The sequence below is a fragment of the Nerophis ophidion genome, linkage group LG07 (assembly GCF_033978795.1).
Source record: "Nerophis ophidion isolate RoL-2023_Sa linkage group LG07, RoL_Noph_v1.0, whole genome shotgun sequence".
In the NCBI taxonomy this organism is placed as follows: Eukaryota; Metazoa; Chordata; class Actinopteri; order Syngnathiformes; family Syngnathidae; genus Nerophis; species Nerophis ophidion.
The window spans coordinates 30,341,348-30,363,802 of record NC_084617.1 but is presented as its reverse complement, the minus strand read 5'-3'; the positions used below and the strand labels follow the sequence as shown (position 1 = coordinate 30,363,802).

General features: G+C 35.4%; 1 protein-coding gene across 1 annotated transcript in view; it reads left to right on the top strand.

The window, feature by feature from the left end:
• Positions 1-5,350: 5,350 nt before the first annotated feature.
• ppl (periplakin) overlaps positions 5,351-22,455 on the top strand; it is a 46,972-nt gene continuing 29,867 nt past the window's right edge. The window contains exons 1-6 of the mRNA XM_061905915.1: positions 5,351-5,591; positions 13,418-13,517; positions 16,589-16,743; positions 16,929-17,049; positions 20,524-20,649; positions 20,723-20,764. Of these exons, the coding sequence (XP_061761899.1) occupies positions 5,539-5,591; positions 13,418-13,517; positions 16,589-16,743; positions 16,929-17,049; positions 20,524-20,649; positions 20,723-20,764 (597 nt within the window). The 5' untranslated portion in view covers positions 5,351-5,538. The remainder of the gene's footprint in view (positions 5,592-13,417; positions 13,518-16,588; positions 16,744-16,928; positions 17,050-20,523; positions 20,650-20,722; positions 20,765-22,455) is intronic.

Sequence of the window (22,455 nt, the reverse complement as noted above, 5' to 3'; positions counted from 1 at the left end):
GTAATGTTAGCACAATAACGTTAGCTTGCAAGCATGCTAAAGTTAGCACGCTAACAGTTAACAAGTGTCAAATACCAAGTTGTATCTCCAGGGTAAACGGCTGCAAAATAAGCTCAAAAAGCTAGCACTGGAATGTTAGCATGTTAGCATGCTAACTTAAATATCCATACAGTTAGCATGTTTCACTTTTTTGTTTTAATCTTTTTTTCATTGCCGTTCTGTTCTGTTGGCTAAGAGAAATCACAGGGTTTCTTTAACTTTTTACTGCGCGCATGAACCGACCTTTCAAAATAAAGCTCAGAGTGAAACTTGACTCCCATTTAAAAAAAATATGCATGATGATAATGATAATTTATTGTGCTAAATTGGACTTATAGTTGGTGGCGAAGAGACTAGTTTTATATATTCAAATTATTCTATGTCCCATACAATATGATAATGCAGCTTAGAGGTGGCAATAACACACATTTGGTATCGCTTCAATACCAAGAAGGGCCACTGTGGTAGCAACACAGATATCGATGTTTTCACCTGGACATTTGTCAAGCTCTTTTTTAGTAATATTTTGATTGTTATTGTAATCAGGGCAAATATTTTAGGTAAACAAAGCAAATATCAGGCTAGCTAGCTAGTTAGCGAGTAGGCATTCTCATATATCTATTGCTATCAGGCAAGCTCGCCAGTTAGCTATTAAGTGTTTTAGTTAATCTCTTATAATCAGGTAAGCTAGCTAGTTAGCTATTTGGTGTTCTCGTTCATCTGTTGTTATCAGGATAACTGGTTAGCTAGTAAGTGTTCTATTTAATTTGTTGTTATATTGTTAGCTAGGTAGCTAGTAGGTGTTCTTGTTCATCTGTTGTTATCAGGGTAGCTAGCTAGTTAGCTAGTAGGTGTTCTAGTTAATTTGTTGTTATCAGGTTAGCTAGTTAGCAAGTCGGGGTTTTCGTTCATCTGTTGTTATCAGGCTTGCAAATTAGTTAGCTAGTAAGTAGGGGTGTGGGAAAAAATCGATTCGAATACGAATCGCGGTTCTCACGTTGTGCGATTCAGAATCGATTCTCTTTTTTTTTTTTAAATCGATTTTTTAGAAAAATTTAATTTTTTATTTTTTTTTATCAATCCAACAAACCAATACAAAGCAATACCATAAAATTGCAATCCAATTCCAAAACCAAACCTGACCCAGCAACACTCAGAACTGATATAAACAGAGCAATTGAGGAGACACAAACACGACACAGAACAAACCAAAAGTAGTGAAACAAAAAAAGAATATTATCAACAATAGTATCAATATTAGTTATAATTTCAGCATAGCAGTGATTAATAATCCCTCATTGACATTATCATTAGACATTTATAAAAATAAAAACAAAGAACAATAGTGTCACAGTGGCTTACACTTGCACCGCATCTCATAAGCTTGACAACTCACTGTGTCCAATATTTTCACAAAGATAAAATAAGTCATATTTTTGGTTTATTTAATAGTTAAAACAAATTTGTCATTATTGCAATCAGTTGATAAAACATTGTCCTTTACAATCATAAAAGCTTTTTTTTTTTTAAATCTACTACTCTGCTAGCATGTCAGCAGACTGGGGTAGATCCTGCTGAAATCCTATATATTGAATGAATATAGAATCGTTTTGAATCGGAAAAATATCGTTTTTGAATCGAGAATCGCATTGAATAGAAAAAATCGATACATAATCGAATCGCGACCCCAAGAATCGATATTGAATCGAATCGTGGGACACCCAAAGATTCGCAGCCCTACTACTAAGTGTTTTACTTCATCTGTAGTTTTCAGGTTAGCTAGCTAGTAAGTGTCATCTGTTGCTTTACAGGAAGAGTCGTGTGTGTGGATGGTTGAAAGGTCAGAATCGGGTTTAAAAATGGAATTTAGGGCATTGTAGAGCTATGAATACATCCATTCATTTGTAGCTTAGATAGGCACCAGCGCCCCCCGCGACCCCAAAGGGAATAAGCGGTAGAAAATAGATGGATAGATGGGCATTTGAATTAAAATTTTCTGGAAATTCTGAAATTTCGGGAATTAAAAAAAATATATTGATACTGATATTATATATTGATATTGATACAATTGGTACAATTGTCTTAGAGGATATTAATGAATTGGTGTTTGAATTTTTGATGAAAAATGTTGACTAGTAACAGTTTGAATTAAGAATAGGTATTTTGGAATTCCTGGAAACCCGGAATTTGTATGTAAAAAAATATAACTTTTGATGGTGGAATGGTCAAAAACGATTGAAAAATGTCAACTGTGAAAACTTTCCAGCAGGAGGTGAAAATAGGGCTTTGGAAAACCGGATATTCTTGGAAATCCTGGAATTTTTTTTAACTTGGAAATTAGTAGTTTGATTGTCCAAAGTGAGGGGAGTGTGTGGATGGTGGAACAGGTGAGAAATATGAGAGTTGTCCATGTTTGAAAAATGGACTATTCATTTTCAATGGCCAAATTTACCTGGAACTTCGGGAGTTCTGGGTAATCTGGGATATTTTTATAGGAACCTTTTATTGGGGAGCCGAACGTTTTGATACTGTGTTCCGATCGAATGAAAACTGTAGGCTGTGTACTGTGCCAACGTTTTTTTTTTTTTAATGATTGTTAGATGGATTTTTTTGGTGGAGAATGTGAATTGTGTGAATTTTTGGACATTCACACAATAATAATAATAATAATAATAAATAAATTATATCGTGTGAATGCTTGGACATTCACACAATAATAGTAATTATAGCCCTGTGATAAGGGGGCGACTTATCCAGGGTGTACACCGCCTTCCACCCGATTGTAGCTGAGATAGGCACCAGCGCCCACCGACCCAAAAGGGAATAAGCGGTAGAAAAAGGATGGATGGATAATAATAATAATAATAATAATAATAATAATAATAATAATAATATTAACAAATAAATGATTTTTTTGGTGTGAATGCTTGGACATTTACACAATAATAATAATATAATCATAATAATTAATACGTAATTTTTTAAGGCGAATGTTTTGACATTCACACAATAATAAAAAGAATATCATAATAAAAATGAAATAAATTATTTTTTGGTGTGAATGCTTGGACATTCACACAGTAATAATATCCATCCATCCATTATCTACCGCTTATTCCCTTTTGGGGTTGCGGGGGGCACTGGCGCCTATCTCAGCTACAATCGGGAGGAAGGCGGCGTACACCCTGGACAAGTCGCCACCTCATCGCAGGGCCAACACAGATAAACAGACAACATTCACATTCACATTCACATTCACACACTAGGACCAATTTAGTGTTGCCAATCAACCTATCCCCAGGTGCATGTCTTTGGAAGTGGGAGGAAGCCGGAGTACCCGGAGGGAACCCACGCATTCACGTGGAGAACATGCAAACTCCACACAGAAAGATCCCGAGCTTGGGATTGAACCCAGGACTGCAGGACCTTCGTATTGTGAGGCAGACGCATTAACCCCTCTGCCACCGTGAAGCCCCTAGTAATAATAACAGTAATAATAATATAATAATAATAATAACAATAATAATAATAATAAATGTTTTTTGGTGTGAATCCTTGGACAGTCACACAATAATATAATAATAATAATAATAATAATAATAATAATAAATTAATTATTTTTTGGTGTGATTTTTGGACATTTATACAATAATAATCATAATAAAAAATAGGGACAAGCGGTAGAAAATGGATGGATGGATGGATGGATGAATAATTATTTTTTTGGGGTGAATGCTTGGACACACAATAATATTAATAACAACAAATACATGATATTTTGTGTCAATGCTTGGACATTCACACAATAATAATAATATAGTAATAACAACATAAAAATTATTATTTTTGTGTGGATGCTTGGACATTCACTCAATAATAATAATAATAATAATAATAATAATAATAACAATAATAATGAATACATTATTTTTGGAGGGTGAATGATTCGACATTCGCACAATAATAATATAATAATAATAATAATAATAATAATAACAATACATTAAATATTTTTGGTGTGAATGCTTGGATATTCACACAATAATAATAATAATAATAATATTAATAGGACATGAATTGTACACTCAATAATAATAATAATGACTACATTATTTTTGGGGGTGAATGATTCGACATTCACACAATAGTAATATGATAATAATAATAATAATAATAATACATTAAATATTTTTGGTGTGAATGCTTAGACATTAGTTTTGTGAGGAAAGATCGATTCCAATACGAATCGAATCGAATGCGTTGTGGGATTCAGAATAGAATCTCACTTTTAAAAAATTATATTTTATCTTATTTTATTTTTTAAATCAATCCAACAAACCACTACACAACAAAACCATAACAATGCAATCCAATTCCAAAACCAAACCTGACCCAGCAACACTCAAAACTGCAATAAACAGAGCAATTGAGAGGAGACACAAACATGACACAGAACAAACCAAAAGTAGTGAAACTAAAATGAATATTATCAACAACAGTATCAATATTAGTTATAATTTCAGCATAGTAGTGATTAAAAATCCCTCATTGACCTTATCAGTAGACATTTATAAAATAAAAAAAAAGAACAATAGTGTCACAGTGGCTTACACTTGCATCGCATCTCATAAGCCTGACAACACACTGTGTCCAATATTTTCACAAAGATAAAATAAGTCATATTTTTGGTTCGTTTAATAGTTAAAACAAATTTACATTATTGCAATCAGTTGATAAAACATTGTCCTTTACAATTATAAAAGCTTTTTACAAAGATCTACTACTCTGCTTGCATGTCAGCAGACTGGGGTAGATCCTGCTGAAATCGTATGTATTGAATGAATACAGAATCGTTTTGAATCGGATAAATATCGTTTTTGAATCGAGAATCGAATCGAATTGAAAAAATCGATATATTATCAAATCGTGACCCCAAGAATTGATATTGAATCGAACCGTGGGACACCTAAAGATTTGCAGCCCTATTAGACATTCACACAATAATAATAATAATAATAATAATAATAATAATAATAATAATAATAATAATAATACACCCCAAAGGAATAAGCGGTAGGAAATGTAAGGATGGATGGAAAATATTTTTTGTGTGGATGCTTGGACATTCACACAATAATAATAATAATATAACAATAATAATAAAAAATATATATATTTCTTGATGTGAATGCATATGCACTGAAACGTGGCCCCGACTCGTTTAGGCATGCCTGCCGAGGGGAGGGCGTGGCCACTGTAGCCCCGCCCCTGCTACGCGGGACAGGTGGAGCGAGACAAGTGCCAAAAAGTGACTTTTGCAGGTGACTCCAGCTCAGTGGGAGGGCAAGCTGCGACTCAGTGAAGGGTGTGTGTGACACGGCTGACACACACACGCCGCATCGACGCGTAACACGACCGACGGCGAGCGGACCCGGACTGTACTCGTACTGCACTTGACTTGACTTGTACTTGGGACCCTGACAGCCGTCACCTGCCACCATGTACAAGAAGAAAAGCAAGAGCAGCATCGTGACGACCCCCATCAAAACATCGTGAGTGGACTTTTGTCACCTTCCTGCCACTCAATGCTGTCCTAGAATTGTGGTTGACAAAGTAACCACACATCTACCTTTTGATACCTTCTGCATGCACACCTTACACGGCTTCAACTGTGCTACTTCTCACCCAAACCTGTGTGTGTGTGTGTGTGTGTGTGTGTGTGTGTGTGTGTGTGTGTGTGTGTGTGTGTGTGTGTGTGTGTGTGTGTGTGTGTGTGTGTGTGTGTGTGTGTGTGTGTGTGTAAGAGTTAAAAGGCAGCTATTAGTTTGCGTAATGTGTGTCCTTGTCGGCTGAGGGTGTGGTCGTCTTGTCAAGTTGTAGTAACAGGTTTGTTAGCTTCACCTTTCACTGGAATGACTTGCAGACACTCCTTTAGTTCTGTCTGCTCCTTTAGTTCTGTATGCTCCTTTAGTTCTTACACTGTGTGACCATTTAGTTCTTATGTGCTGGTGTTATTTCCTATAGTGGGATGAGTCGTTGTCATTAAGTCTCCACACACTCCAAACAATAGATCGTATTTCTCCTCGTTACTCAGCAGGAATTAAGGAGGGCCTCAATAATAACAATTTTCAGACACTTTTACCTCCTTTGTGACCTTCTTATTCCAATTGTATGTCATTATATATCATATTTATGTCATTGTTATATAATGTTATATCATGTATATGTCATCTTTGTGCCATCTTTTTGTCATATTTAAGTCAAATTTATCCAATCCAATCCACTTTATTTATATAGCACATTTAAACAACAATAACGTTTCCAAAGTGCTGCACAGCCATGTTAAAAACAATATTATGCTCCACCAATGACTGAATAAAACCAAAAATAAATAAAAATAAAACCAATAAAAACAATATAAAAACAAATATGATTAAAAACTATTTTAAAGGGTAAAATCAATTAAAACAGTAAAATAAAAATCAAAGTGTATAAAAAACACAGAGGACAACAGAGGACAGAGGACCACACAACTCACGTAGTGTTAAAAGCCAAAGAATAAAAGTGGGTCTTAAGACGAGACTTAAAACACTCCACTGTGGAAGCAGTTTGAACATGGAGGGGCAGAGTGTTCCAGAGCTTAGGGCCGACCACAGAGAAGGCCCTGTCTCCCCTGGTCTTAAGTCTGGTCTTGGGCACCACGAGCTGGAGCTGGCTCTCGGACCTCAGAGCGCGCGCAGGAATGTAAATTTGGATGAGGTCCGAGATATATTGAGGTGCCAGTCCATGTAAAGATTTAAAAACAAACAGCAATGTTTTAAAACCAATTCTAAAATGAACAGGGAGCCAGTGCAAATTCTGAAGAATTGGGGTTATTTGCTGGCATTTCGTGGCCCCTGTTAAAAGTCGTGCTGCCGCGTTCTGGACTAACTGCAACCGGGAGACAGCTTTTTGGCTAATGCCAGCATAAGGTGCATTGCAGTAGTCCAGGCGACTTGAAATAAATGCATGCACGACTTGTTCAAAATGGTTAAAAGATAAAAACGGTTTAACCTTTACTAAAAGACGAAGGTGATAAAAACACGATTTTAAAACGCCATTGACTTGTTTGTCTAGTGTAAAATCGCTGTCTATAGTGACGCAAATTTATGTCATCTTTATGTCACTTTGATGTCATTTTATATCATATTTATGTCATACGTATGTCATTTTACATCATATATACAGTATGTCATCTTTATGTCTTAATAATCTCATATTTATGTCTTTTTATATCATATATGTCATTTTTATGTCATATTGATGTAATTTATGTAATTTTATATCATATGTAATTTTATATCATACATGTCATACGTACGTCATCTTTATATCATTTGTATGCCATCTTTATGTCATTCTTATGTCATCTTTATATCATATTTATGTCTTCTTTATGTTATATTATATTATATTTAAATCATCGTAATGTCATTTTACATCATATATGTCAGGGTTATTAGTTGATGATGAATCCCATGATGCAGAGATGGAGGCAGGCATGAAATATGAAAACATGATTTAATTAAAACTAAACAAGAACAAACAAAAAGCACGCACGTGAGCGGAATAACAAACTAAGCGAGCTAGCACTGGAAGCTAGAAAACAAAAAATGAACTATAGCACGGAAGCTAGAGGATAGCAAACAGAAAAACTGGAAATACCTAATGGCTAACAAGAACAGCTTACCGCTACGACGACCAGGACAAAATGTAGCACTACAGGTAATAGCTGAAAAGAATCACAGACATGACAAGAGCAACATATGGCAACAACAAGTCCGAACGACAATACAATGATCCAGCAACTGACACAAGACAAAGCAGGTACAAATAGGAGCAGGCTGATTGGCAAAAGGTGTGGCCAGCTGCCAATCAGCTGCACCTGAGGAGGAACACAGCACTCAGGGAACAAGACAGGAAGCTGACAAAATAAGAGCACTAGACAGGAACTAAAGACAGGAGATACTAAACACAGAGGAAACAGACAAATGCAGAGAAAAACACTAAAACATAGACAAACTGTCAGGGGAAAGCCTGACAATATATATGTCATTATGTCATATTTATGTCATCTTTATATCATATTTATGTCATCTTTATATCATATGTATGTGTTCTTTATGTTATTTTATATTATATTTGAGTCATCTTAATGTCATTATACATCATATATATGTCATTATGTCATATTTATGTCATCTTCGTGTCATATTTATGTCATCTTTATTTCATTTTTATGTCATATTTATATCATATTTATGTCATCTTTGTCATCTTTATGTCATCTTTATTTCATATATATGTCATCTTTGTGTCATATTTATGTAATCTTTATATCATATTTATGTCATCTTTATGTCATAATATATAATATATATGTCATTGTATATCATGTATATGTCATCTTTATATCATATTTGTGTCATCTTTGTCATCTTTATGTCATTTCATATCATATATAAGTCATCTTTATATTATATCTATTTTATCTTTGTCATTTATATCATATTTATGTAATTTTGTATATAGTTTTATATCATATATATGTATTTATTATGTAACTTTTTATATAATTTCATATCATATATCTATTTGTATGTCATTTTATATCATATTTATGCCATATTTGTAATTTTTATGTCATTTTATATCATATGTATGTAATCATTCTCTTATTTCATCTTCATGTAAGTTTATATAATATTAATGTAATATTTGTCATCATTATCTCATATATATGTCATCTTCAATCAATCAATCAATGTTTACTTATATAGCCCTAAATCACTAGTGTCTCAAAGGGCTGCACAAACCACCACGACATCCTCGGTAGGCCCACATAAGGGCAAGGAAAACTCACACCCAGTGGGACATTGGTGACAATAATGACCCAGTGGGACGTCGGTGACAATGATGACTATGAGAACCTTAGAGAGGAGGAAAGCAATGGATGTCGAGCGGATCTAACAGGATACTGTGAAAGTTCAATCCACAATGGATACAACACAGTCGCGAGAGTCCAGTCCAAAGAGGATCCAAGACACATCTTTATGTTATATTTATGTTGTTTTATATCATACATGTCATCTTTGTCACATTTGTCATTTTATATCATGTATATGTCATTTTATATCATATTTATGTCTTTTAATATTTTCATGTCATATTTATGTCATTTTAGATCACAAATATATATATATATATATATATATATATATATATATATATATATATATATATATATATATATTTGTAATATCTTTCTCTTTATTTCATCTTTGTCATTTTGATGTCATAGTTATGTCATCTTTATGTAATCTTTATGTCATCATTATATCATCTTTATGTCATGTTCATGACAACTTTATGTCTTTTGTATATCATTTTATATCATCTTTATGTCATCTATATGCCATCTCTGAAATTTTTTTGCCTATTTATGTCATATCTTTTTTTCATCTTTATTTTTTTGTAATGTCACAGTTTTATGTCATCTGTATGTCACTTTTATTGCATTTTGATGTCATATTTATGCCATCTTTGTCATTTGTATGTCATTTTTATTTTTTCTTAATCACCAATTCAGGAATCAGAGTGGGATCGAAATAAGTCTTGAAGCAACACATTTTTTTGCACTCAATTTTTTTGTACATACCTTTTTTATGCACTAAATTTTTTTGCACATATCTTTCTTGCGCACAACTTTTTACCAGTGAAATTTTTTGCAAATAACCTTTTCTGCACTGACTTTTTGGCTCATAACTTTTTCTGCACTAAATTCTGTTGAACATAACTTTTTTTAGCATTGAATTCTGTTGCACATAACTTTTTTGCGCTCAATTTTTTTGCTAAAAACATTTTGTTACACATAACTTTTTGTTCTGAAATTTTTTTTTACACTTAATTTTTTTCAGCACTGAATTTTTTGATCATAACTCTTCACTGAATTTTTTTGCACTTAACTTTTTCTGTTCTGATTTTTTTGCACATACCTTTTTGCATTGAAATGTTTTGCACATAACTTTTTATACACTGAATTGTTTTGCACAAAACTTTTTGCATTTAATTTTTTTGCACATAACTTTTGCACTGAATTTTTTTTCACATAGCTTTTGCATTGAATTTTTTTTGCACATACTTTGTTGGATTGAATTTTTTTTCCACATAACTTTTTATGTACTATTTTTTTTTTGCACACAACTTTTCCTGCACGGAATTCTTTTGCAGATACATTTTTTTGCACTGAATGTTTTGCACATAACTTTTTCTGCACTGGATTTTTTTTCACATAACTTTTCTTGCACTTAATTTTTTTGCACATAGCTTTTTTTGCACTAAATTTTAATCTGAGATGTTACATTCATACACAGCCTATGTAAAAAAAAATCCTCTTTGGTTCATTCAATAATCAACTTTTAATGTCTTTTAATGTTTCTTGAGAGGAGATGATAACAAAGGACACACCTGACAACAAACCAGCCCGGCTGGTTTCTGCTTCCTTCCTATCTTGGAGCAGACACACCCTTATTATCATCTCATTATTATTATCTTGTTGTCATCTTGCTGTCATGGCGTGTGTGTGAGAGTGCACGGACACACACACTTGCCTCAAACAAAGCAAATGTACTTTTGAAGTGTGTTTGTGTGACAAGACTAATATTAATCATTACATTTGCATATCCCATACAAGAATAATGCATAGCAGCATGTATTCTGCATATTCATGAAGACTAAACGGATGAATAAATCCTCTTTGCACGCTATCAGGTGTTTTAATAGACTTTATTTAGTAGATCAGGATCAAAATGTTCAGTTAAACCAACAATAAACAAGTTCTTGTCTTTTTTAGTTTAGCAAATGAAACTTTCAGCAAGTTGCAAACAATCACTTGAAGGGAAAGGTTTAAGTGCCGAAGCGTGTTTGACCTTTGAAAGAAATGTGGCCCCAAACACGCTTCAAACCTAATGCGAGTCATTACAAGCATGATTGATTTTCATAGAAATGACACTCGTCTTTTAGCTACGACAATTCAATCAATGTAAATAAATGTTTTGAATGTCATTTTTAGTTACTAAATGGCTAACAAGCTAACTTAAACAGCTGTAACTATTAGCTTCTCTACAATTTGCTACTTTCATCATATGTTAGACAGCTAATCTATGTCCATAGTGTAAATTAATCATGTTTAGAATGTTTTGTATTATTTTGAAATGACTCGTCATATGAGCTGGCTAACAAGGCTGTAGCTAGCAAACTACGATGTCAGACTAGCAGCAAAACACTTCACCACAGTTTGCTACATTCCATTCATATTTAGACATCTGATATTTTTCCACAATGTACTTTAATTATGTTTAGAATGTTTTTTATTATTTTGAAATGGCTCGTCATATGCGCTAGCTTTCAGGGCTGTAGCTAGCAAACTACAATGTCAGACTTGCAGCAAAAAACTTAACTATTATTAACTAGATTTCATCTTAATTAGACAGCCAATATATTTCCACAATGTAATTTTTATAAAGTTTTTATTATTCTAAAATGGCTCGTCACATGAGCTGGCTAACAAGGCTGTAGCTAGCAAACTACGATAACAGACTTGCAGGAAAAAAACTTCACAATTATTTCCTACATTTCATCATAAATAGAATGCCAATATATTTCCACAATGTAATTTTGTAATTTTTAGAAAGTTTTTATTATTCTAAAATGGCTCATCATATGAGCTAGCTAACGCGGCTCTAGCTAGTAAACTACGATGTCAGACTAGCAGCAAACAAACTTCACTACAATTTTACTAAATTTCTTCCATAATTAGACAGCTAACATACTGTCAGAATGTAATTTAGTCATGTTTAGAATGTTTTTTATTATTCTTAAACAGCTCTGTCTACAAGCTAGCTAACGTGGCTCTAGCTCAGGGGTAGGGAACCTATGGCTCTAGAGCCAGATGTGGCTCTTTTGATGACTGCATCTGGCTCTCAGATAAATCTTAGCTAAAATTGCTTAACACGATAAGTAATGAATAATTCTGCTGGTAATCACAGTGTTAAAAATAATGTTCAAATTATTAAACATTCTCATGCATTTTAATCCAACCATTCATTTTCTATCGCACCTGTTGAAGAAGTTGCATTAATGGTAAGAAGTATTATATTTATTATTGGTTAGCTTTAGAATAACAATGTTATTAAAAAGAATAAGAAGTGAAGTATACAGCGCCTTTTCTCTAGTGACTCAAAGCGCTTTACATAGTGAAACCCAATATCTCATTTTTACATTTAAGCCAGTGTGGGTGGCACTGGGAGCAAGTGGGTAAGGTGTCTTGCCCAAGGACACAACGGAAGGGACTAAGATGGCGGAAGCGGGTATCGAACCTGCAACCCCCAAGTTACTGGCACGGCCGTTCTACCAACCAAGCTATACCGCCCCAACTTATTACACCCTAAAAATTTTAGTCTTACTTAAAAATGCACACATTTAGTTGTATTCAGTGTTAAAAAATATTATATGGCTCTCACAGAAATACATTTTGAAATATTTGGCTTTTATGGCTCTCTCAGCCAAAAAGGTTCCCGACCCCTGCTCTAGCTAGTAAATTACAAGGTCTGACTAGCAACACATGGACTTAACTACAATTTACTACATTTCATGAATGATTAGACAGCTAATATATTTAAAAATGGTACTTTAGCCATGATTAAAATGCTGTTTTATAATTTTAAATTTGCTTGTCATATAAGCTACCTAACGCGGCTGTAGCTAGTAAAGTATAATGTCAGACCCGCGAAAAAAAGGACTTAACTACATTTTGCTACATTCTTCATAATTAGAAAGTTAATATATTTAGCCGTGTTCAGATTGTTTTGCTTGTTTTAAAATCGCTCGTCATGACGACCAATTAACACAAAACAAACTTACGTATCGTAGCATCTGAATATTGTGACGCTCGCTTTTTATAGCTAATTGGGATTCTTCTAACTGTACTTTACTGCGGTACCTGGAGGTATGTGTACACGTAGTATGTGTACAATGTAGTATGTTTACATGGGAGTGTGTGTAAATGGTGTATGTTTACATAGCAGTATGTTTACATTGTAGTATGTGAACATGGTGTATGTTTACATAGTAGTATGTTTACATAGTAGTATGTGTATATGTAGTATGTGTACATGGTGTATGTTTAAATAGTAGTATGTGTATTTGTTGTATGTGTACATTTAGTGTGCAGTTAAGACACTCAATAAAGTCCAAAGTCTGAAGTCTAAAGGCTAAAAAGATAGTTTTTTTTAATCCTGGTCCTGACGTGAAGATAATGTTCCTCACTCTGGTCTTCTAGTATCTCCTCCACGGAACTGACCAGTCTGATCGAGAAACTGCAGAAGAATGCTGACAAAGTGGAGAAGAACATCTACGATGTGGAGCAGAACCTCAACAAGGTACAATTTCAATTCTGCCGATTCCAGATCTTTATGCTCCAATATGGATTCTCAAACCGAAATATCGATTCTTTGGATAATTAGTTATTCGGGCTAATGAATATCATAAACAGGAAGACAGTGTGAAGGAAATAATTGAGATCTTGTCTTAATGATACAGGATTGGTGGGAAGTACTTTATTTTCCCCCTACATAAGTATGAGTATGAGTGTTATAAACGGAATGTGAGGGAGACAGTCGAATATAAATAGGAGAACACATTCAGCACAGAAGAACGCCATCATTTCTTTCACCCTGTGATTTTGTATTTTGAATATGATTCCCCAAGAGCAGCGACACTTGAAACCCACAATTTTTTACATTTTGCCACACACATTAGGTATATTTGCACCAAGTATCGGATCGGTATCCCTAACACCAGCCTGAATTTTACACGGTATCGGATCAAAAAGGAAATCGGTGGCTTCGTACATCATTACTACTCACTAGCTAGAAGCTTGCGCCATTAATCACTTGCTAGCTTTAAAGTTTTAAGTGCTATCACGAGTACAAGACACATTAACGTCGCTACATGATTAAATTAGGGGTGTTCAAACTTGAGAGAGAAAGCGTAAGGGGTCGTTTTGATATTTTTTTAGGGTTTTGACTCTTAGGGCAGTGCACGATTCGATTTTTCGGGGTAACGATTCGTCCTAGAGCAATTCTTGATTCAAAACAATTCAAAATCAATACTTTTTTAATAACATTGGGTGTCAGTTCTATAGTGAACTACATTTCTCTATAAAATAGATAAAATGTTCTGATGCATTTCTACATTACTTAAAAGAAAACAATTTTTGTTGGCAAAAATTCTACCCAAACATTTAATAAAGCAAATAAGGCAACAGGAGAACTATCCAACACTTTTCTTTTCCAAAGTAAATGTGTACAGCAGATTTTAGATGATCTACATCAGTGGTTCTTAACCTCGTTGGAGGTACCGAACCCCACCAGTTTCATATGCACATTCACCAAACCCTTCTTTAGTGAAAAATATATGTATATTTTTTTTCAAATTCAAGACAAAGTTATGTTTTTCTTATTGGTGCACAAAATGAACCGTGCATGAACATCACTTTGTTAAAAGAAAACCAACTCAGTGCTTGAACTCACAACAAATTACACACTTGCAAATCAGATGGAAAATTAGAGGGAAAATTGCCTGGTGGCATCCATAATACGCAGATAGGGACAAGTTTTTATTTAAACGATGAATCGGGTGTGTGTTGACTTCCGCGGTGGAGGCTCCGCCGAACCCCTGAGGCCGACTCACCAAACCCCTAGGGTTCGATCGAACCCAGGTTTAGAACCACTGATCTACATCAACAATATGATTGTCTAAATCAGTGGTTCTCAAATGGGGGTACGCGTACCCCTGGGGGTACTTGAAGGTATGCCGAGGAGTACGTGACATTTTTTTTTAAATATTCTAAAAATAACAACAATTCCAAAATCATTTATAAATATATTTATTGAATAATACTTCAACAAAATATGAATGTAAGTTCATAAACTGTAAAAAGAAATGTAACAATGCAATATTCAGTGTTGACAGCTAGATTTTTTGTGGACATGTTCCACAAATATTGATGTTAAAGATTTATTTTTGTGTGAAGAAATGTTTAGAATTAAGTTGATGATTCCAGATGGATTTCCTTACAATCCCCAAAGAGGGCACTTTAAATTGATGATTACTTCTATGTGTAGAAATCTTTATTTATAATTGAATCACTTTTTTATTTTTCAACATTTTTTTGTTTTTTTTGTATATCTTTTTTCCAAATAGTTTAAGAAAGACCACTACAAATGAGCAATATTTTGCACTGTTATACAATTTAATAAATCAGAAACGGATGACATAGTGCTGTATTTCACTTCTTTATCGCTTTTTTTCAACCAAAAATGCTTTGCTCTGATTAGGGGGTACTTGAATTAAAAAAATGTTCACAGGGGGTACATCACTGAAAAAAGGTTGATAACCACTGCTCTAAATGGCTGGTCAGGACAGATTGAAAATAAAAAAAGTTTTTATTTTTTAATCGATTAATAATCGTTACAAATAAGAATTGCGATTAATCTGAAAATCTTTTTTTTTTTTGACACAACTAATATTTTTTATTTTCCAAACCAATACATGATATAGATTTGTTCCCAAATTTTCAGGAAATTCCCCTTTAATGAATGGACTTATTTATAGTTATGTAATTGCCAAAATTCTGCACGATTTTTTACCTGACTCCGACCTTTCAACCATCCACCCATACGAATCTTCACATTTTGAACGCAAAACATGTTTTCCCTTTCCCAAAATTCAAAATTTTTACTGAATTTCTGGTCATTTTCTCCTCATTGACAATTAATGGGAAATATACAATCGACAGCATATCCAACATTTCTCATCCGATTTGTATGGAAGTAGAATTGTCTCGCATCAACTTATTTATATCAATATGATATTATACAAATACAAATGTGATATACAAATAAATAAATAATTTGTATAAATGGACGCGTATTTGTAAATACATTTTTGAGATTTGAAAATATTTATAAATAAAATTTATAAATATAAAAATGCAACATACAAAGAAATCAATAATTTGTATAAATATACATAAATTTTTAAATATATTTTTGAGATTTCAAAACATGTTTTCCTGTTTTTTTTTTATTTTCCGGTAATTTTTTCCCCATTGACAATGAATAGGAAATATACAATATACTGCATATCCCCCATTTTCAAGCAATTTGAACAGTGCCAGCATCCACACACTCTACTCACCATGGACATTAAAACCATCATGTTTGCCGGTCCTGAAAATTCCATGATTACCCGGAATTACCAGAAATTACCCCCATTGACAATGAATGGGCAATATACAAACTTCTCCACATCCCATATTTACATACGGTTTGAACCGTTCCAACATCCACACATTCCATTCACCCTGGACATTCAAGCATTTAAGTTCCACTCACACTTATGTCTCCTACGTTGTCACTCTTCATGACTTCCTTGTGTTTGTGGGTAGGATGTTAGCAAGATCAACGAGGGCAAAGCGCCGCTGTACCAGGAGGACACCAACAAGCGACTCCTCAACTCTCTGGACCTGCTGATAGGCTTGGACCAGGACGCGGCCAACGCCAAGCAACTCCAGCACCCTCAGGCTGAGATGATCGGCAAGGAGTGAGTCCCGCTCTTCTCAGGAGGCTCCTCCAGGCCACACTCCTTTTACACTGAAAACTGTGTGTGTGTGTGTGTGTGTGTGTGTGGGTGTGTGTGTGTGTGTGTGTGTGTGTGTGTGTGTGTGCGTGCGTGCGTGCGTGCGTGCGTGCGTGTGTGTGTGTGCATCCGTTTGCGTGTGTGTGCAGCATGAGGCAGCTCCGTGAGCGAGTGAACAAGCTGAGAGAGGACCATGAGCGTATCTACCAACTGATCCGCACTGAGGGGGTGCCCACCATCAACTGGGGCAACATGATGGATGAGAAGTTGGTAAGTGGAGGCGGAGTCAGCTGACACGTCCAATCAAAACTGTCTGACTTCAAATACAAGTCGGGATTCATTCTTTCGTAGAGAAGGACAAATTCACCAGTCACAGTTTGAAAAGTGTGATTTATTGCATTAGTACGGGGCTTTAGCGCCGCCCGAGTGGCTCCCTGGAGTTTTTTCAAACATGTATGAAAAGGGAAAAAAAATGGTTAAAAAAATATATATATTGACAAACATGACACAAACCTTTCTAATTGTTAGAAAACCCACTGTTTAATATTTTTGTGTTTATGCTTCACTGATGAGAGTATTTGGCGAGCGCTGTTTTGTCCTACTAATTTCAGCGGTCCTTGAACTCACCGTAGTTTGTGTACATCTAGAACTTTCCCCGACGCTGCCACAGAAAGGTGTGTTTTATGCCATTCCTTCTTTGTCTCATTTTGTCCACCAAACATTTTATGCTATGTGTGAAGCAAGCTAGTTTTTTGAGGATAGCTAGTAGGCGTAGTGAATCCCGTCAAATCTGCCCTTAACAAACGGTCTTAATCGCTAGCTTTTTAAAAGGCATGTTCCATGTTAAAATGATGATGATTTATAGGGATAAGTATGGATCAAATTAATTTGTATTCATTTCAATGGGCGATGTCGATTTGAGTTATAAGTTCGATCGTAGAACTGATTAACATCCTAAGTTGAGCTACTTGTTTATTTAATTTTTAGTAAATAAAAGTAGTCACCTTTTGGCCAAGTCCACCGTCTCGAGCGAACAACAGCCGCACCCAGCTTTCATCTTTTCCACCTAATTGTTTTTGTCCGTTTACGTCAGGGGTCTCACACATGCGGCCCGCCGGCCAATTGCGGCCCACGAGACGTTTAATGTTGGTGCGGCCTGCGAGTTTAATATGAACGGCGCTTGACAGCGTCATACTTGCCAACGCTCCCAATTTTCCCGGGAGACCCCTGAATTTCAGAGCATCCATTCTCTCTAATTCCTGTCAATTTTTACCCAATCAACAATATACAGGAGGTGCCATAATTGCACTGCTTTTAGTGGCCTCGACATCCCGATCAAACAGCATGCAAGCCCATTTGTATATTGCATCAGGCTATCTTGATTGCACATGTGTTATTGCAAGGTATATTTGATCAACAGCTACACAGGTCACACTGGGGGTGGCCGTAAAAAAAACTTTAACACTGTTACGAATATGTGCCACACTGTGAACATACACCAAACAAGAATGACAAACACATTTCGGGAGAACATCCGCACCGTAACACTACATAAACACAACAGAACAAATACCCAGAATCCCACACAGTCTTAACGCCTCCGGGCTACAATATACCACCAAACCCCCCACACCCCCACTTGCGTCCGTGGAGGTGGTGTATATCGTAGCCCGAGAGAGTTAGGGCTGCAAGGTGTTTTGGGTATTTGTTCTGTTGTGTTTAAGTTGTGTTAGGGTGCGGATGTTCTACCAAAATGTGTTTGTCATTCTTGTTTGGTGTGGGTTCACAGTGTGGCGCATATTTGTAACAGTGTTAAAGTTGTTTATACGCCCACCCTCAGTGTGACCTGTATGGCTGTTGATCAAGTATGTCTTGCGGCCACTTGGCACTTACGTGGATCTGCTCAAGCCTCCTACAAAATGTTACAGAGCCGACACGCTGGTTGTGGGATGTAAAAGCGGAAGCGATGACATGTTGTAGAGCAGTGGTACTTAAATGGGGGTACGCTTACCCCTGGGGGTACTTGAAGGTATGCCAAAGAGTACGTGAGAATTTTTAAAAATATGCCAAAAATAGCAAAAATGTAAAGATCCTTTATAAATATATTTAATTAATGATACTCCAACAAAATATGAATGTAAGTTCATAAACAGTGAAAAGAAAAGCAACAATGCAATATTCAGTGTTGATAGCTAGATTTTTTGTGGACATGTTCCATAAATATTGATGTTAGAATTAAGTTCATGAATCCAGATGGATCTCTATTGCAATCCCCAAAGAGGGCACTTTAAGTTGATGATTACTTCTATGTGTAGAAATCTGTATTCATAATTGAATCACTTGTTTATTTTTCAACAATTTTTTTTGTTATTTTAATATCTTTTTTCCAAATAGTTTAAGAAAGACCACTACAAATGAGCAATATTTTGCACTGTTACACAATTTAATAAATCAGAAACTGATGACCTAGTGCTGTATTTTACTTCTTTATTTCTTTTTTTCCAACCAAAAATGCTTTGCTCTGATTAGGGGGTACTTGAATTAATGTATTTTTTACAGGGGGTACATCACTGAAAAAAGGTTGAGAACCACTGTTGTAGAGGACGTCAAAGGCAGTGCAGTCACGGCTCGCCCTTAATAATGTCGGCCGGGTGAAAATTGGGACAAATTCGGGAGAATGATTGCACTGGTAGATTGTCGGGAGGTGCACTGAAATTCAAGAGTCTCCCGGAAAAATCATGAGGGTTGGCAAGTATGTTGCTAGGGCGGGAAAGCCATTCATAGAAGGTGAATTCATTAAAAAGTGCATGTTAGATTTTTTAAGAAATCCTTACTTGCGGCCCAGCCTCACCCAGTTTCTGCATCCAGTTGCCCCCCATGTAAATTGAGTTTGAGACCCCTGGTTTACGTATTTCACTAAGTATAAGAAACTGGACGATGCTTAGCTTTTTCCCATTTTTTATTTTTCCAATTTTGGGATTTTGGAGTTTTTCCCTTCAGATCAGACGTCATTGTGGTTTGTAAAGTCCTTTGAAGCACCTTTGATTAAGGGCTGTACAAATAAAGATTGCTTGAGAGATTGAGAGCTTTAGAAGGTGGAGTCAAGCATAAAGGCAATGAATTGGCCGATCAGCTGGCAAAGCAGACACTCACGCTAGAGCAGCACAGAGCGGTACCTCTCAGTAAGGCAGTAAAGGAAAACTTTTGAAAGAGTGGTAATCACACTGGGGCATGAATACAACAGGAAGACACTTTTATGCAATTTTGAACACAGTAGGAGCGGGAAGAACTGTAAGGGGGAGCACAAAAGAGGAATCTTAAATAAGTCATTGTACTTTATATCAATCAATGCTTACTTATATAGCCCTAAATCACTAGTGTCTCAAAGGGCTGCACAAACCATATTATAAAACACCCATAGGATTATGTGACAGCTGCAATGAGGTAGAGTCAGTGGAACATCCATTGTGGGAAATACAGTAGAAAAATGAGAAAACTAAGAGAAGACGTTAGAAGACATGGACAGAAGAAGGTTACTCTCAAAGGGGTATGAGCAGCAACCAGAACGTTTTACTGAAGTTTCTAGAAAAGACGATTTTATGGAATATAATTTAGTATGGGAAGGTCTGTTAACATGTATATATGAGAGGGAGAAGGGAGGGAACTCTGGGTCACAAGAAAACAAGAAGAAGAAGAAGTGTGGCCGAATGAAAAGATGTCTCACGTAACTTTATGTCTTCTCAGGCCAACCTGAGCAACAAAGGCTTTGGTGAGGACCTTCCATCGGTGGAGAACGAGGTGGAGGACCACAACATTTTCCAGAGTGAGGTGGAGGCTTTGGCTCCTCACATTTCTGCTGGCGGTGACAAGGTACCAAGTCGTCATTATAGTCAACTCGACTTTTTTCTTCTTGTTGCCGTAACAACGGTGTGTATTTCTGCAGGAATATATCAGCGGCCTCCAGATGAAGTACAACAAACTTCTGGTAATGAAATCCCACACCACCCTGCTCATATTTGTGCATCCAAGCATTAAGATTGTTACTAAAGGAGGACTCAAAGCCTTGCTTTCGTGTAGCGTGCGCCATCCACCTATGCATGTCACACTTTATGACCTGCTCATAACCACAAACTTTACTAGAACTGACTGGAGGAATCTAATCCTTCACCATATTCAAAACATGTTGTTTCCTGGACTAGCAGATACTACATGCCTTAATCGCTAACTAGCATAAATGCTAACATTAACACATTAGCATTCCAAAAATAAAAACTTTGGTTTTAAGATTCGAATGTGTGTTTAAGTACATTCAATTATACTGTACTCATGTTTTGTTAGCTCATAGATCACAATTGATGTGCTCAAATGGCCATTTCCTTCTTTTAGGCAGACAGTAAATGCTGCGATAACAATTATAACAGTTTAATAACGTTCTTCTGACATTCTTTAACCGAGTCCAACATGAAATCATTCCGTTAATCAGACTAACAACAAATCCAAATTTTCTAGTAATTCTGCATTTTAAGTAAGACAATTTAACTTTAAGCTTGAATTCGTACTATTCTCACATTTTTTTAGTTGACTTAAAGAAATTTCAACGTCAAAACGTTCTTTACTTAGTGCCGTCTTGCTTTCGCTGTTAGCATTTGAACATTTCAGCTATTTTAGTCATGTCAAATTTACACCACATGATGCAAAAACACTATAAAACGGACCATTTTGCCAGGTGGTAGCCTGCTAGCTTTTCGCATGTTAGCATATTATAACAAAATCACCATAGAAATGTCTTGATACTTAAGGCGCTTAGTATGGGCATTTTATAAATGATTCTCATTTGAAATAGTGCAAACTTAAATGCCATGATGTGAAATCACGACAGTAGCTAGCCGATAAGAAGCCTTCATGCCAGAGAGTAGCATACTAACTGTTATATCAACTGAATATCCATTATTCTCTTAATAAATTGCATACTTCAAAATGTATATGGCATGTTGTACAATCCACAATCAAAGCTCCAGGAGGAATGGAATTCTTCACATATTAAAAACATGTTGTTTCCTAGACTAGCAGATACTACACACCGTAATCGCGAGCTAGCAAAAACGCTAACATGAAATCAAGACACATAAAGAAATAAATAAAAAAAAAGGGTTTTAAGATCTGAATGTGTGTTTAAGTACTTTTTGAGCTCATTGAATAATACTGTACTCATATTTCATTAGCTCATAGTTCACCTTTGATGTGCTAAAATGGCCATTTTCCTTATTTTAGGCAGACAGTATGTGTTGCGATAACAATGATAACAAAGACAGTTTAATGCAGTTTTCTTAATTTTCTGAGATTCTTCAACTGCTTCCAACTCGAAATCATTCCGTTTATCAAACTAGCAATTCCCACTTTTCTTGTAAAGCCATATTGTAAGTACAGTAACACCATATTCACTTTGAGTTTGAGAATTCGTACAATCCTCACATTTTTCAGCTGACTTCAATAATTCCAACGTCAAAACGTTCTTTACTTAGTGTTTCCTTGCTGTTAGCATTTTAACATTTTAGCTATTTTAGTCACGTGACATGAAAAAACAGTATAAAATGGCCTATTTTCCTCGGTGGTCGCCTGCTAACTGGTAGCATTTTACAACATCGCATGATGTAAAATCACCACAGAACTGTCTTA